The following is a 16194-nucleotide window of genomic DNA, read 5'->3' as shown; positions in this document are numbered from 1 at the left end:
ATGATGACTGTGAAGCCCAATTAACTCATTCAGTGGCAGTGCCAAGTAAATAAATAAATAATTGCCAATAGTGCCAGCGATTAAAAAAATGTCTTACCTTTTCAAGTAGTCACAGAATATTTATATCCAATATGATCGACCCCCCCAAAAGTTGCTAATCACAGAGGCTTTCACCGTGCTTCCGCGGAGAAAAAGAAAATGTGACCACGACCCCTCATTCGCTTGTTATAGGCCGTTGACAATAGCATATCTCGTCAAAAAATGCAGGGGGAAAAAAGGAACTCAAGTTACAGACGTTTACCCACATACACTAACCAGGAAGTGAATGGAGCAGTAGATCTTGTGATCACGTTATCTCCTAGATCTCTCTGTGACTGAACCTGAAATGGTGGCTCATAGGTTGTGGAACAGCGTCATCTAGTGGTAGACACTGAAAAAAAAAACGGTTTGGACTGGTTCCACGTCTTTGGCACTCTGGGCTTTTGGAAAAAATGGACGTGTACACGTCAATGGCACTGGATGAGTTGATTCTTTGTCGCACGACAGGGTCTCACGTCGGAAAAAAAACGCCGACCTACAAGCTCTCAACGCGTTGCAGATGCGGTGTTGTTGTGAGATCGGCAATTTTTTAAGTATGCGACCAGTGGCGTGCACAGACATTTTGAGGGGCAGGTGCTCAAGTAAATTATACTTTTTTTTGTTTACTTGGTCTGCTCTTTTTTCCCTCTACACCTATACCTCTACAAGCCCACAATGCCTCGCAGCGCGAGGCGTTGTGGGCTTGTAGATCTGCTATATTTGGCTAAAGTTCTCCTCAGAAAAGGGATGCTAGGTTTCGAGTGGTTATGGTAAAAAGAAAAATCATATCGCATAAAGATTTGGCGGACCCCCTGTAGTAACTCTGAGGACCCCCTGTTGAAGAACCCTGCTGTAAACTGGAAAAAAAACAAAAAAAAACAAAAACGTTTTTTTTTCTTTTTTTCAAAAGGGCACTTCTGGTCAAGAGGGCAAAGGGCAGCACCACCTAGAGTCTATCTGTGCACGTCCCTGTATGCGACACCGCCGTGCGACGGAGCATAAAATAGGCTTCACGGTCATCGTGTTCTGCTTTGGGTTTTACTTCCTGCTTTGTGCACTTATCTCTTTACTGAGTTTACTGTAAAATGAGCATGAAACCCTATAGGCTGAGCTTGTAGTAGTTGTAGTTTTCTGGCCTGGTAAACCCTCCCTCCGGAAATCTCATTTCCATTTGATTTCAGGAGTGAGTCTGGCATGAACGCCCATTCTGCAATATTGGCTGTGTACGCCAAACTGACGAGCCTATCAGTGTCGTCGCACATCGTTCTGTGATTGACAGCGACAGTTGGCCAATCAGGTGGCGAGTACGAGTGAGCCCGAATGGGACCGAGGGCAGCCGACAAAAATGGAACGATCCACCATTGTTTCTGTGGCCAGTTACTTTCGTTTTTAAAACGCTCTCAAACTTTGTTTTTGAGGCACGGAATTTACTTTTGAGATATCGTTTGGATAGAATTTAGTTGTTTAACTTCATATATGTGGTCAATTAATCATGACAGAGCCTATTTAGAAATACAAATTTAGAGAACCGGGAGGGGCAGGCAGTGCCACGCATTTATCCGAATAAGGCAACCTATTTTGGGCATGGCCGTCTCAAAAGTCCTGTTGCGTCACATAGTCTGGAGGTGGTAAAAATGAACTGCTGATTGGCTGAAGGGGAAAAACGATCATTGGCTGAAGGGGTTGTCAGTCAACGGTATTACTCCCGCCCAACTCCAGCCCACAGCCAATATTGCAGCATGGTCAATCAGGCCAGACTCACTCCTGAAATCAAATGGAAATGAGATTTCTGGAGGGAGGGTTTACCAGGCTAGTAGTTTTCCACTTCAGGGTAAAAACTACAGCAGGGTAAAAACTTGGCAGGCTGCATCACACTGACCTTATTCTGCCCTGCCAAGGTAAAGAGCAGTAACTACGTTTTTGGACACGCCGACTTATTTGTGTATCCCAAAGGTCAAATTAGCCTTTGTGATTTTGGGGGATAAACAATTACCTCAAGAACAGATGCACAATTAGTGTAATATCACTTATATGCCGATATCTCATCTATCTCATATCTCATCTCACTTTTAAACCCATTTTTCAGTGATTTTTGATTTCGTAGTTACTGCTCTTTACCTTGGCAGGGCAGTATTGTACACAGTGATGTAAGCAACACATCATTAACATATTCATTACCAGGTATTAAAGGGGTTGTAAGTGATATATTTTGGTTGGGGGAAGACAACATAAAGAGTTAAAGCTCTATATTCCGATAGTCATCATCGTTACGGAGTGTTCTGGTCCTTCCTTCCAGCTCTTTAGAAAACAGAAAATACACTTTAAAGGCAGGATACCAATTTTATCCAATCAGGAGGGAGAACCCCACATAGACCATTCATCACTGTTACAGTGTTACAGTTGTGTCTGCTTATTTTGCTTTCATCACTTCCAATTTCATTTGTTTATCCTCTATCCTTTATAAGTTCTGTCTCTCCTGATATGATAAAACCGGTATCCTGACCTGAACATTTGTTTTCTGTTCACTGAAGAGCTGGAGAGGCAGGGACGACCCCCTGTCTCTGACACTATAGCAAACATTATAGCAATTATTACTATCTTAAAATAGAGCTATTTAGTACTTATCTTAACAAAACAAATCACTTAAACCTGCTTTAACATAGGAAGTACAGTCTGTCAGTCTCTCTCTCTCCGTCCCTCTCTGTCTCACACCTGATGTATACTTAGTTGTGCATCGTGTCACTCAACAACATATAAATCAGACCTCTATGTCTATTTATGCTTTGACCCCTACGTGTTTCTCCACGTTCTCGCAGACAGCGTCTCAAATGTACAGATTTATTTTTAATATATTTTATTGTTTAGACTGATTCTTGGTTTACCTATGATCCTAGTTTACTGCTAAATGCCTACATTGTAAATGATGTAAACAAGGAAGTAAACGTAGTCTTGTATATCGTGGTAACGGAGCTTACTTCATCCTCCTGACCAAATATGAGCCTACCGTACATGTTATGAAGAAGACGCCAGGCTGCGACGATTCGTTTTTTTCCCCAGAGGTAATGCGACATACTTATTGTCACTTTGAAGTCACTTTTGTCGCGTGACGCGTCGTTCGCGCAAAGCATAAAAACTGACCTCACATATCGTTCCCTCCCCCCTCTCCCCCCCCTCTCTCTCTCTCTCTCTGATGGTGCATGGTGTGTGTGTGTGTGTGTGTGTCTTAACTCTCTCCCCTCCCCTCCCCAGCATCGTTAACAAACATCCAGAGCCCGCCCCGCGTAGAACCGGCACTGTCATTAGAAAGCAGCCACAGCAGCTTAACTCGCCCACCTTCCTCCAGCCCCCATCATCATCATCATCACTAGTGGCTCCATCTCTGGAAGCCCCGCCCCCGACTGACCCTCAGCCTCAGCACCAGCCTCTGTCCCTGCAGAGAGGCACAGAGGCTGAGCAGCCTGGCCTGAGAGCTGGAGGTGGAGGTGTTAGTGTTGGTGGGCAGAGTGGTGGTGGTGGTTCTGGTGGTGGGCTCCAGGTAGCAACAGTGCCGCCGCTTCTTCAGCCTCTAAACCATCTCATCTCAGAGGAGGGCAGGTAAGAAAAGGAAGTCGCGGCGTTGAGGTGGCGTGGGTTTAACACCCTATACCTCCCTCCTGCCAGCCCGTCCGTCCTGCCACAGCTCACCTGCAAACAAACCCCTCGCACAGCCTTCATTTTGATTGACCTTTAATCGGTCTTGGTGTTCGCTGTGTGTACGTGCAGGCAACGTTGACGTTTCTGTTTCCCCGACCGCCATTGAAATAATGATGCTTTGTTCAGCTTCATGCATATTAATGCTAAATTCATCTCCAAATGGCTTCCGGAGGAAGTGGATTGTTTACAGTGGAGTTACTTCTGGGGACCCCCAGGGGACCTTGGGTGGGGGGTGGGGGGGGGTTAACACATCCCCAACAACACTGTGTTAACCACTGGAACCCTATTTTATACTTTGGCTATTTGAAATTTGTGGCATTTTACGACACAATTAATTTTATTATTATTATCCTTGGCACAAAATCCTTTAAAATGGGGGTCCTTGAGTTAATATATATATACATTTTGGGGGTCCTTGACGTGAACATGTTCCAGAACCACTGGTTTACAGGAAGCTGTTATCCTTGCCCTCCACGATGGGGTGATTTTAATGTGCCTGTCTGCCTGTCTGCCTTCCTGTCTGCCTGTCTGTCTGTCTGCCTTCCTGTCTGCCTTTCTGTCTGTCTGTCTGTCTGTCTGTCTGTCTGTCTGTCTGTCTGTCTGTCTGTCTGTCTGTCTGTCTGTCTATCTGGCTGGCATGTGGTCTAACTTGCTGGATGACATGCATACCGCGTGCTTGGAAGCCTTTCCCGTTGCGGTCGCATCTCACCTTGCATGCGGCACGCATCGGCGAAATCGGTTTTGATCAAAAGCTCCCGAAAGAAAAATCTTACTGTCAGACTCATAATTTACTGCATCCTCCTCCTGTCTGTCTGCGTCATCCTCCCGTCTGTCTGAATCATCCTCCCGTCTGTCTGAATCCTCCTCCTGTCTGTCTGTATCAAATCAAACAAAACGTTTGTGACAGCGTGCATCATAAGCGCTGTTCCATGTCAACGCCATGAAGAGTTGAAGGCATCGTTGCTCTCTCGCGGCGCAGTGTTGATTTCGTCGGCTGAAACTATGACGAAAAATGTTCGCCGACTACCTTTTTTCACTGACAAATACTGAATAAAAACTAAGCTATGATGACTAAAACTAAGACTAAATATACTGACAATTTCGTCAACAAATAAAAACTAGACTAAAATGTGAGTGAGGGACTAGTGGAGAAGAGATCCAGTAGAACTAACAGACGGGTCATTTTATGTTTGGTTGCGCTCGGGTGTTGCGCTCTGAAAATAGCAGATCTACAAGCTCACAACGCGTCGCAGCGTGACGCGTTGTGAGCTTGTAGATCGGCTATTTTCAGCATGCAACCAAGTGTAAAATCTGCCATTATGACGCAATCAAGGCACCACCAACATACATTTTAGTCGACTAAATCAACTGTAGATCTGGTCGACTATAATCTTATGATATTCAGTCGACTAAAACTAGACAAAAACGAAAACATCTCCGAAGACTAGAATATGACTAAAACTAAATGGAATTTGATTCAAAAGACTATGACTAAAACCGAATCAAAATTCGCTGTCAAAATCAACACTGTCGGCTCTCATGCATTGAACGAGGCATGAGCTCGGCCCTGGCCTCCCTAGGTTGGCAGAGGGAAGGTAGTGCCCAGGATTACATAGACAATTGGCACTGGGTGTAAAAAAATGGGGTTACAAAATCGTGGGATGAAAATGTAGGTAAAAAAATAAAAAATCAACACTGTCGCGGCGTCAGAGCTGACGTGTTGAATGCTAATTAGATGATTGTCGCAGCTATTAATTGAATGTGTTATTTGATTGTTCTATCAATTTTTGTTTTGACTTGTCAAGTAATTGAGGAGCATGTTCTGTTGTTGTTTTGTTTATTTATATATTGTTTTTATATATTTTTTTTTTCAGCAACTAATCTAAGTGAAAACTTCTACTAGACCACATCTATTAGTCGGCCCTATTTTATAAGTTGTTGACTTTTCCGCTTCTTGTGTTTTTTTCCGCTGTAGCCCGGCCCGTGAGCTCACCTCCACCCCCCCTCCACAGAGGAATGGATCGGTCTACCTGACGGCGGGGACCCCCCACTCTCAGGGGGGGTCGCGGGGGCCCAGCCCACACCTGATGCGCAGAGGTGAGTCACTGAGGCCGAGGGCGTTTCCTTTTTGAATCTCTTAATCGATCTACAAGTCGATCTACAAGCAATGCGTCGCGATGCGACGCATTGTGAGCTTACTTTTGTACGTATATTTTGATACCAATACTTTTGTACTTTTAACTTAAGTCAATTTTGAATTCGGGACTTTGACGTAACAGGGTATTTCTAAATTGCAGTATTGATACTTTTACTAGTAAAACATTTGAGTACTTTCCCACCACTGGCACTGATTTATTTTTTTCTTCCGGCTCCTCCCCCTGCAGGCACCAAGAAACAGGCCCCGGCCCCGCCCAAACAGGCCAGCCCTTTCAGCAACCAGACCCCGCCTACCGGAGGATCCCCCCACCCCCAGCATCAGCACCCTGCCGCCGCCCCCCGCCGCCACGCCGGTAAAGACAGCCCCATCCACGCCCCCGCCCACCCGCCCCCGCAGCCTCCTCCGCCAGCCGCCGCCCCCCACCACCACCACCACCAGGGGGAGTCGGAGTCGTCTCCGCCCAGCAGCACTCCGAGCCCCACCCCTCCGGACACGGACACGCCCCCTCAGCAGCACGGCGACGCCCAGACGACGCCTCATCACCAGTCGTCCTCCTCTTCTCTTCTCCCGCAGAACCCTTACCCCACGGGGTCCCTCCCCCGCCCCTCCAGGCCCGCCCCCAAGCCCCGCCCCAGGCCCAACATGGCGCCGCCCCCTCAGCCGCCGCCGACCAATGACGACGGCGACGACGACGACGGCGGGTTCCTTGGCTCCGCCTCCAAGATCATAACAGGTAAACGTGCGGAGAAGAGGTTTCGCTCTGGCGTTCAGCGTTTAGACTGAACTTGAGGCCAAGTTCAGGCTGATCCGTGCATCTCAGGAGCAAGACTTGCAGTGGTGGAAAGTAACTAAGTACATTTACTTAAGTACTGTACTTAAGTACAATTGTGAGGTATTTGTACTTTACTTGAGTATTTCCAATTTCCAATACTTTTACTTCTACTCCACTACATCTCAGAGGCAAATATTGTACTTTTACTCCACTACAATTATTTGAAAACTTTAGTTACTAGTTACTTTGCTGGTATAAATTATGATATTATGAAACATACATTAACCACTTTAGCCATATTTTATACCTAGGCTATTTGCCAATACTTTTGTACTTTTTTTATTCTGGACTTTTACTTGTAACAGAGTATTTTTAAATTGCACTATTAGTACGTTTACTTAAGTAAAGAATTTGAGTACTTTTTCCACCACTGAAGACTTGTAGAGGAAGATGGCACTGGAGCAAACTCGGACATTTAAAGCCTTTTTTTTAAGCTAAAAAAAAAGGCTTTAAATATCCGACCTGTGAAGGAAGAGGCCCAATTTCTTTCCAATATGGCTGCTGTGCATAGAGCCTATTAACATTAGAAAACGTTGAGCAGCAGCCACACCTACTACTACTTGAATAGATGTTTTTACAATCAATTACACCCCCCCCCCCCCCCCCCGTGTGTGTGTGTGTGTGTGTGTGTGTGTGTGTGTGTGTGTGTGTGTGTGTGTGTGTGTGTGTGTGTGTGTGTGTGTGTGTGTGTGTGTGTGTGTGTGTGTGTGTGTGTGTGCGCGTGTGTGAAATGTTTTTTCTCTTGAGGAAACTCAACTGTTTGATCGATTGCCATTTGTATTGACAAAAATGCATTTTCATGAACAGGTATTTGTACATATCTGTCAAAAGGATAAAAACACTAAACGTCTGGAGAGCTTCTTTCCATTGTGGTCACAGCAGCAGCAGCGTTGCTGGCTGGAGTTACCGTCCAGTCCGTACAGTCAGAACGTTTCCACTACTGGAGCGTTCATCACATCCAGATGGGAGCGGAAATATCTAACATGAAGCCAATTACAATTACAACTTGTACAGTTAAGGCTTTTAGCAGACAGAAGCTCTTATCCAGAGACACTTAACAAGTGTGAGGGTCAGTGTAAACATGAGCTCTAGTCATTACATTACATTACAGTCTATTAGCAGACGCTTTTATCCAACGCGACTTACAGTAAGTGCATTCAACATAGGTAGACAAGGAAACTACTAATCACCAGAAGCCTTAAGTGCATTCTCTTCTCAAACAAGCAACTAAGAGTATACCTAGCGCTAAGGTAAAAGTGCAATATATCAGCTACCTACTTTCTTAAACAGATGAGACAAAATAGGAAAATCAAATGAACCAGAGCTAAAACAAATAAGTGTAACAAATAAACAAGATCCAATAAAACAAGAGCTTGTACAACTAATTGACATCAAGTAGGCAAGGCTAAGAGGAAGGGTCAGGGTAGTGTTTCCTGAAGAGGTGGGTTTTCAGCCTGCGGTGAAAGATGGGCAGTGACTCTGCTGTCCTGACATCAGTGCGGAGTTCATTCCACCACTGTGGGACCGCTGTGACGGCTTAGATCGGCCAGAAGGGTCAGTGAACAACAAGGCAAACAGTCACAGCCTGGAATGGACTGACTCACTGGAATGGACTGACTCACTCCGTTCAGCTGACGTTTTTTGTTTTTTTCACTTAGCTTTTCAGTCTGGCTGTAGTGTTGTCAGATTTTGCGATATTTTGGGGCACGGTGGGGCAGCCGGTAGCGATGTCGCCTCACAGCTAGAAGACCCTGGGTTCGATTCCCGCTGGGGACGCTGTGGGCGTGTCCTCTCCTCCGCGTCATCAGCGCCCATACCCTAGGTGGGGTTGGCGAAAGGGCCTTCCTGTGTGGAGGTTGCATGTTCTCCCCGTGTGCCCTAGGGTAGATACCCTCACAAAAAAACATGCCGTAATCCTGGTCTCTATACTGCCTCCCCCTGGTCAGCCGGGGCGCCTGATGGAGGGAAAAGGAACCGTTTTGAATAACGTGTTCCTTCCACACGCTACGTCCTACCGGGGAAACTCCCCCCTGTCGGGGTTATAAGAAGGGGCTTGCTAGCTCCTCATGCATTGAGGGAAGCATGAGCTCAGTTCGGGGCTCTCCCCAGGGTGGCAGAGGGAGAGTAGCGCCCAGGATTACAAGCTTAGGCGCAATTGGCACTGGGTGAAAAATGGGTTCCAAAATTGTGGGATCAAAAAAGTTAATAAAAGATTGTGCGACCAGGTCTATGAAAGGTGGAGGTGAGCTAGAGTCTGAAGAGGTGAGTGCTAGGGGGTGAGGTGCAGCCTGAAGAGGTGAGTGCTAGGGGGCGAGGTAGTGCTAGGGGGTGAGGTGAGTGCTAGGGGGGGAGGTGAGTGCAGGGACGTGCACAGATAGACTCTAGGTGGTGCTAGAGCACCTGCCCTTTGCCCTCTTGACCAGAAGTGCCCTTTTGAAAAAAAAACAGTTTTTTTTCCAAGGTTACAGCAGGGGTCTTCAACAGGGGGTCCGGGACCCCTAGGGGGTCCTCAGAGTTCTACAGGGGGTCCGCCAAATCTTTGTGTGATATGATTTTTCTTTTTACCATAACCACTCGAAACCTAGCATCCCTTTTCTGAGGAGAACTTTAGCCAAAAATAGCAGATCTAGCGCGAGGCGTTGTGGGCTTGTAGATCGGCTATTTTTGGCAAAGAGGTATAGGTGTAGAGGGAAAAAAGAGCAGACCAAGTCAACAAAAAAAAGTATAATTTACTTGAGCACCTGCCCCTCAAAATGTCTGTGCACGCCACTGGGTAAGTGCTAGGGGTGAGGTGAGTCTTCAGACTACGATGGAGGCCTTGGGAGTGAGCCTGCAGTCCCCTAATAATAATGGTCACTAACTCTCTTTAATGTTGTTAGTCTGAACTGTAACGACTGAAAGCACTGCCTGCTGACACCATGAGCCCGGGGGTGTCATGTGATCTCAGTTCATCATGATGACTAATTCTGGCTTCTTTGTCTTCTTGTTGCACTTTTTTAATGTAACTGTGGTGTTCAGAAGCAATGCATGATGGGAAAATTATGTAACCATTGCAGATGTCTGAGCTGTGTCGGCCTGCCTGTAAGATGAGCTTTGAAAGGCAGGCAATGGTAAGGTAATGGTTAATGGTTGGCTGACGTGTTAAACACCTTCCACCGGCTTGCATGTCTTGTTGTGTCCATGTATGCAGTCTGTGTGTCTTTGCTGTGTGTGTGTGTGTGTGTGTGTGTGTGTGTGTTTGTATTACTATACTTGCGAGGACCAAGTATAGTAGAATTTGAAGAAATATACATTGTGAGGACCGTTTTCCTGGTCCTCACAAGACAAATGGTTGTTTTATAGTTAAAAAAAAACTTTTTTAGAAATACGTTTACAATTCGAAAAACATTCAGGTCAGGATTAGACATTTAGAGGTTAGGTTTAGGGATTGGAATTAGAGTTAAACATGATTTATACTTAGTTCCGCGCCAGTGTCATGCACCGAAAAACAGCCGATCTATAAGCCCACAACGCATCGCGTTGTGGCCTTATAGATCGGCTGTTTTTCGGCTTTAGGCTTACGGTTAAAAATGGCATTACTTTTTTTTTTTAAATGGCATTCATAACATGGCTGTCCTAAAGTGTTGATGTCCTCACAAGTATAGTAATACAAATATGTGTGTGTGTGTGTGTGTGTGTGTGTGTGTGTGTGTGTGTGTGCACGTGCGTGTGCGTGTGTGTGTGTGTGTGTGTGTGTGTGTGTGTGTGTGTGTGTGTGTGTGTGTGTGTGTGTGTGTGTGTGTGTGTGCGTGTGCATGCGTGTGCGTGTGTGTGTGTGTGTCATGGAGGGTGAAAGACAAATGACAGAAGAGAATGCGGTTGTGTGCTGTTACGTGTTGCTGTGTGTGTGTACAATATACCTGTACACGTACTGTAACTTATTTATGGTACAGTATATTGTATACGTACTGTACCTTTATGTACGGTACAGTATATTGCATAACTAAACCCACTAATCCTTGCTCTCCAACAGTTGCTAACATGTAGGGCTGTCATGATCATGAAACCTAAGCTGACTGACCTAATCAAAAATAAATAAAGTACTGTAGCCAAAAAGGCCGTACAATTTAAAAAAAGGAGCAAAATAGCAATCTACAACCTCAAAACGCATCGTAGAGATCTGCTATTTACACCAGTGGTTCTCAAAGTGGGGTCCGGGGACCCCCAGGGGTACTTGAGGGGGTTCCAGGGGGTCCCCAGCTAAATGATGAATAGGAACCAAATGGACCCTTATGGGTCTGTAACTCTGAGAGTGTACAAATGGAACCAAATGGAACCCTAACGGGTCCATTTTGTTCCATTTGTACACTCTCAGAGTTAAATTAACATTGATTTTACAATGTGAATTGGGGTTCCAGAGGTCAGAGTGCCATTAAATGGGGGTCCGTAGCCTAATGCATGTCCAACTGGGGGTCCTTGAAAATAAATGGTTGAGAATCACTGCTAGAGCCGTAAAAAATCTTCTCTGATGAGGGTCCCTAGCATATATTGTCAGTTTGGGCGTCCCTGACATGAAAAAGTTTGAGAACCACTGATTTACACTACTCGTAAAAAATAAATTAAAAGAAAAACGTTTTTCGACATTCTTGAAATATTTTAACCTAAATGCCCAAAATAGGGTTTCCATGTCAAAAGATCACATGGGCAACGACAAAGATAATGATACGATAAATTAGCTCAAACATTTGCCATCAGGCCATGATGTAATAATTGAGTGACAGGCCTACTAACATGCATGTGGTTGCTGAGGCTGAGGTCTGGGTTGGCTTGTGGCTGTCAACAATATAACGCCTGCCTTTGCTTTACTAACTGCCTAACCTAACTAACTAACTAACTAACTAACTAACAAATATTATTTCCAACTGGACGCTGTACACATTTTTTTCTAGTGCTCCTGACATGGGGTTACATCTAGAAAAAAACAGAGGAGTTGTGGCATCTAAAGATTAACACACCAAGGATACGCTCTTTTACACTGAACATATGTATATCTGAATTGGAATCCTTGATGTGTCGTTCACACCGTGGCACGGTAGTTAAAGTCACTTCGGCAAGATGTACTGGAAGCAATCCTTAGTGTCTTACGCAGAGTGAGAAGAGACGTGTGTGTGTGTGTGTGTGTGTGTTTGTGTGTGTGTGTGTGTGTGCGCGCTTGTGCGTGCGTGCGTTTGTGTATTCCTTAAATCGAAAGGACACTTTGGTTGACGTTTGGCTTGCCATTATGTGACTTCAAATTTAGCTTTTAATAGTTAGGTGTGTTGAGTAGAAATTGATATTCCAAAGTTGACTTGACACTGCACGTTGAAGCAGCTCTCAAAAATGACTATTTTTATTACATAAATGAATACAAATAAAGCAGATTCTGCCAAATATGTAAGATTACAACACCTATCTTTTTTTTTTTATAAAAATGTACAATTCTTGATTTTACCATTTGAAGATCCAGATCTGTGTATCCAGTCCGGATCTTCTTCCCAATTCAAATTGTAAAATCATCATGAAGTTGTCATTGTATTCAATTTTTGATTGTTAAATGCCATGCCGGGTTTCATAACTTTGTACTGTACACTGACAGAATCTGCTTTGTTAGCATCTGTTTATGTGCTAAAAGAGTGACTTTCAGTTTAACTGCAATGCAAGTCAATGAGGAGGACACTATTTTGGAATCTCAGTTCCTAATCAACGGACCAACTGTACTGGGATGTGTCTCCCCAATTATGTGGAGTTGCATCAAGATATCTACACACAACCCAAACACCAACCAAAGTGACATTTTGATTAAAGTTTGTTGATTGGTGTATCCGGGTGGTGTAGAGGTAAAACACTCGCCAACCACTGCAAAGGCCCTGGGTTTGATTCCTGGGCGGCAGCGGTGTCTTGGCAGTGTTTTTGGGCTACGGACCCCCATTTAATGGCATTTCTATCTCTGGGACCCCAATTTATATTACAAAATCAATGTTAATGTAACTCTGAGAGTGTACAAATGGAACCAAATGGACCCGTTAGGGTCCATTTGGTTCCATTTGTACACTCTCTGTGTTAGAGACCCATAAGGGTCCATTTGGTTCCATTTGTACACTCTCTGAGTTACAGACCCATAAGGGTCCATTTGGTTCCATTTGTACAATCTCTGAGTTAGAGACCCATAAGGGTCCATTTGGTTCCTAACTATCTATCGTTTAGCTGGGGACCCCCTGGAACTCCTTCAAGGACCCCTGGGGGTCCACAGACGCCACTTTGAAGAACCAATTGGTCTACACTCTGAAGAACGGGGGTTGGCAGCGACAGGGACCGCAGTACACATGAGGGGCATTGGCAACGACAAAATTGGGGAGAACTTTTTTCAAAAAAAGGCAAAAGAAAACAGTTTCTGGTGGTATTTGTGTTTGGCTGGTTCTTTTTGGAGGCGTTTCTGAGGAAGCCGATTGGGCCGTTGTTGACCTTCTCACTCTGATTGGCCTTTTTACAGATGGAGGGCTGTTCTTCACGAAGGGGATTGGACGAGCCTTCGTACCCGTGATTGCCGTGGACCAACCGGGGGAGAGCTCTGCCGGTCATGAGCCCGCCCCCCACTCCTCCTCCCTAAACCCACCCACGGAGGCAGAGATCCAATCGGAGAGCACCCTGATGTGATGGCAGGCGGGATCTACTGCGATAGATTGTCATCCATCCAATACTGTTTTTGTTTTTTTTCCTTCTTTTATTCACGTGGTCCACGGCACAACTTTCCATGTTTAATGTTCAAAACTCCAAAAAAAAATCAAAGCTAGAAGCCCAAAGTGACTGGAACACTCCACTCTGTCCTGTTTGTTCTCCCAGCACTGTGACTGTCGCCTCAACTTTCCCGGGACTGGACCTTCCTTTCTGTCACAACACAAAGTGTTTTTTTATGAGCGGAGGAGGGGCTTTGGATATACTCTCCAGAGCGCTTCTTAAATAAGCACACAGAGCGTTAATTCTTTCACTGCCAAAGACGACCTTTACGACTTGTTTGTGTTTTTAGTTTTTTTTTCTACTAGATGGCGCACAGTGAAACACCCCGTGATTACCAACTATCAGGGGATCGATCATACTGGAGATAAATATTCTGTGACTACTTCAAAAGGTAAGAAAATCAGAATATCGCTGGCAGTGGATGCACAGAGCCAGAAATACGTCTGGCAGTGAAAGAGTTAATTGATGCCCGCAACGTTCAAACCATCTAGCATCTAGCCTGACACTCAGACTGCATTTTCATTTCGTTTGAGGCTAGCGATTTCAGGGTATGGAGCCAGGCTACTGTTGCATTAGCCTGGTAAACCCTCCCTCCGGAAATCTCATTTCCATTTGATTCCAGGAAAATAGAATACAATTGAGATTTCTGGAGGGAGGGTTTACCAGGCTACTGTTGCATCTGCTCTGTGAAGAATCCTGTCCTTATAGGTCTACAAGAACACCCGAGAACTTGTCCTTTTTTTTGTATTCGACGACATTCCTTTTTGTGTGGAGATATTTGGGGTGATAAGAGATGGTGATTGCAGCTGTATATTTATCTTTGATCTGAATGTTAAGTCTGTTTTTTAACGTGGCCTTAATTATGTGTCGCTCAGCCCTAAGAAGTGCTTTTTATAATTGCTTTAATGCTGATCTTTTTACGCATTTTTGTATCTATAATGATCAAAGGACCAAAGAAAAACGAGTTGAATTGAAATTTAGTTCAGCTTGTGCGATGAGCGATGAGTGCTATAATGACCAAATATTTTGGCACAGGTGCAATACAACAAAATGCATAACTTTTACAAAGTTCCCTCTATACACTCCCAGCATATAATGTGATGTGCTCCTCTTTCGACAAGCCTTACCTCACCTCACACTGTTAAAGGACGACTTCATTTTCAACCTATCTTCACATAATAGGTCCTCACTAATGCTCCCGATAAAATTGTGCCATTTTCTGTGCCAATTAAAAAAGAAAGCTTGTAGTTTCTATTAGCTTGGATTCCCCATCGATGATGTCACTGGTAGACGGGTTTCTAAACTGTCCACAGCCCTCCACTGTGACACAGAGTGAGTCGACAAAAATGGTGCCATATTATCATGAGCAATAGTGAGGACCAATTATATGAAGACAGGTTGAAAATGGGTGAAGTCGTCCTTTAAGCCAGATTTATACTTTTATGGTATGACGGTGGAGCCTCGTGCCGAAAATCGCCGTTCTACAAGCTCACAACATATCGCATCCGCACCTCGTTGAGAGCTTGTAAATCGGCTATTTTCGGTGCATGGCGCCATCATACGATGGAACGTGTCAGGCCTAAGGAACAATGCGTTGTGGTAGAATTGTTTTTTAATCTGCATTTAACTCATTACAATCGACATGATTTATCTGCTGAAAACAGCCTATATTAATAAAAGGGATTCATTTGGTATTAACCCTTTAAGACCGGGAACGCATCCGTGTAATCTTTTTTAGATTCTTTGGCTATTCAAAAATAGTAGATCTTTTAGCAGATCATTTTGGGGGTCCTTGACATGAAAAATGTTTGAGAACCACTGATATATAGCAACATATAAATATATATTTTAAACTGTTAGGATTTAGAAGACATTTAGAATCCCCAGAAGCAAAGATTTGAGTTAAAAATGCATAATGTATATATTTGAAATATATATATATAATCAAAGATTTGCACAATTTCTCACGATTTTTCAAAACAAGAGCAGATCTACAAGCTCGTTATCTGCTATTTTTTAATAGCCAAAGGAATCCAAAAATGACACACAGATGCGTTCCCGCCGGTCTTAATGGGTTAAACAAATCAATTTTTGACCAAAACGTTTAATAATAATACAGTGCTATTTACTATTTACTTGCTCAGGCTCAAATCTACATCCAAACATGTTGTATTATTATTTGTATTCAGCAGGTGACAATCTTTACTTTGCTAGGGTATATATCTCATCACTTTGATTGACTGCTCACATCCAGTTCAGATCTCTTGAGAATGAACAAAGGACATTCTATGATAAACATTCATACCTTGTTTTGCTCATTAATTATGATAAGAACGTGGGTTTTTTTTTTTGTTGGGTATTATGTTTCCTTGATAAATAATTAAACAGAATTTATTCAACTTTTTTTGTTTTTAAAGGTGCTTGTTTATTTTATGTGACCTTTAATCATCACAGCTGTGCAGCAGCTAGAAGCTACATGCATGGTGTAAAGTAACTAAGTACATTTACTCAGGTACTGTACTTAAGTACACTTTTGTAATTAATACCCTCACAAAAATATGTAGTAATCCTGGTCGCTGTACTGCCTCCCCCATGACAGCCGGGGCGCCTGATGGAGGGGAAGGGAACTGGTTGGAATAACGTGTTCCTTCCACACGCTACGTCCTACCAGGGAAACTCT

The 16194-nt window shown here is 44.1% G+C and overlaps 1 protein-coding gene across 4 annotated transcripts in view; it reads left to right on the top strand.

Annotated features, from left to right (window-relative positions):
* The window catches only part of arhgap17b (Rho GTPase activating protein 17b), a 74531-nt gene extending 58618 nt beyond the window's left edge, over positions 1-15913 (top strand). Inside the window, exons 17-21 of one of the 4 annotated variants that reach the window (XM_084071162.1) lie at positions 5747-5868; positions 6156-6662; positions 13270-14074; positions 14181-14654; positions 14945-15913. In XM_084071162.1, the coding sequence (XP_083927288.1) occupies positions 5747-5868; positions 6156-6662; positions 13270-13433 (793 nt within the window). In that variant the 3' untranslated portion in view covers positions 13434-14074; positions 14181-14654; positions 14945-15913. Of the gene's footprint in view, positions 1-5746; positions 5869-6155; positions 6663-9817; positions 9872-13269; positions 14075-14166 lie in introns of those variants that run through there. The other 3 variants (XM_084071163.1, XM_084071161.1, XM_084071164.1) reach the window with 3 other exon arrangements.
* The last annotated feature ends 281 nt before the right edge of the window (positions 15914-16194 follow it).

The sequence above is a fragment of the Gymnoscopelus microlampas genome (genome assembly GCF_963454915.1).
Source record: "Gymnoscopelus microlampas genome assembly, chromosome: 11".
NCBI lineage: Eukaryota > Metazoa > Chordata > Actinopteri > Myctophiformes > Myctophidae > Gymnoscopelus > Gymnoscopelus microlampas.
Note: the sequence above shows the minus strand (reverse complement) of the source record. Positions and strands in the feature narration are given on the sequence as shown.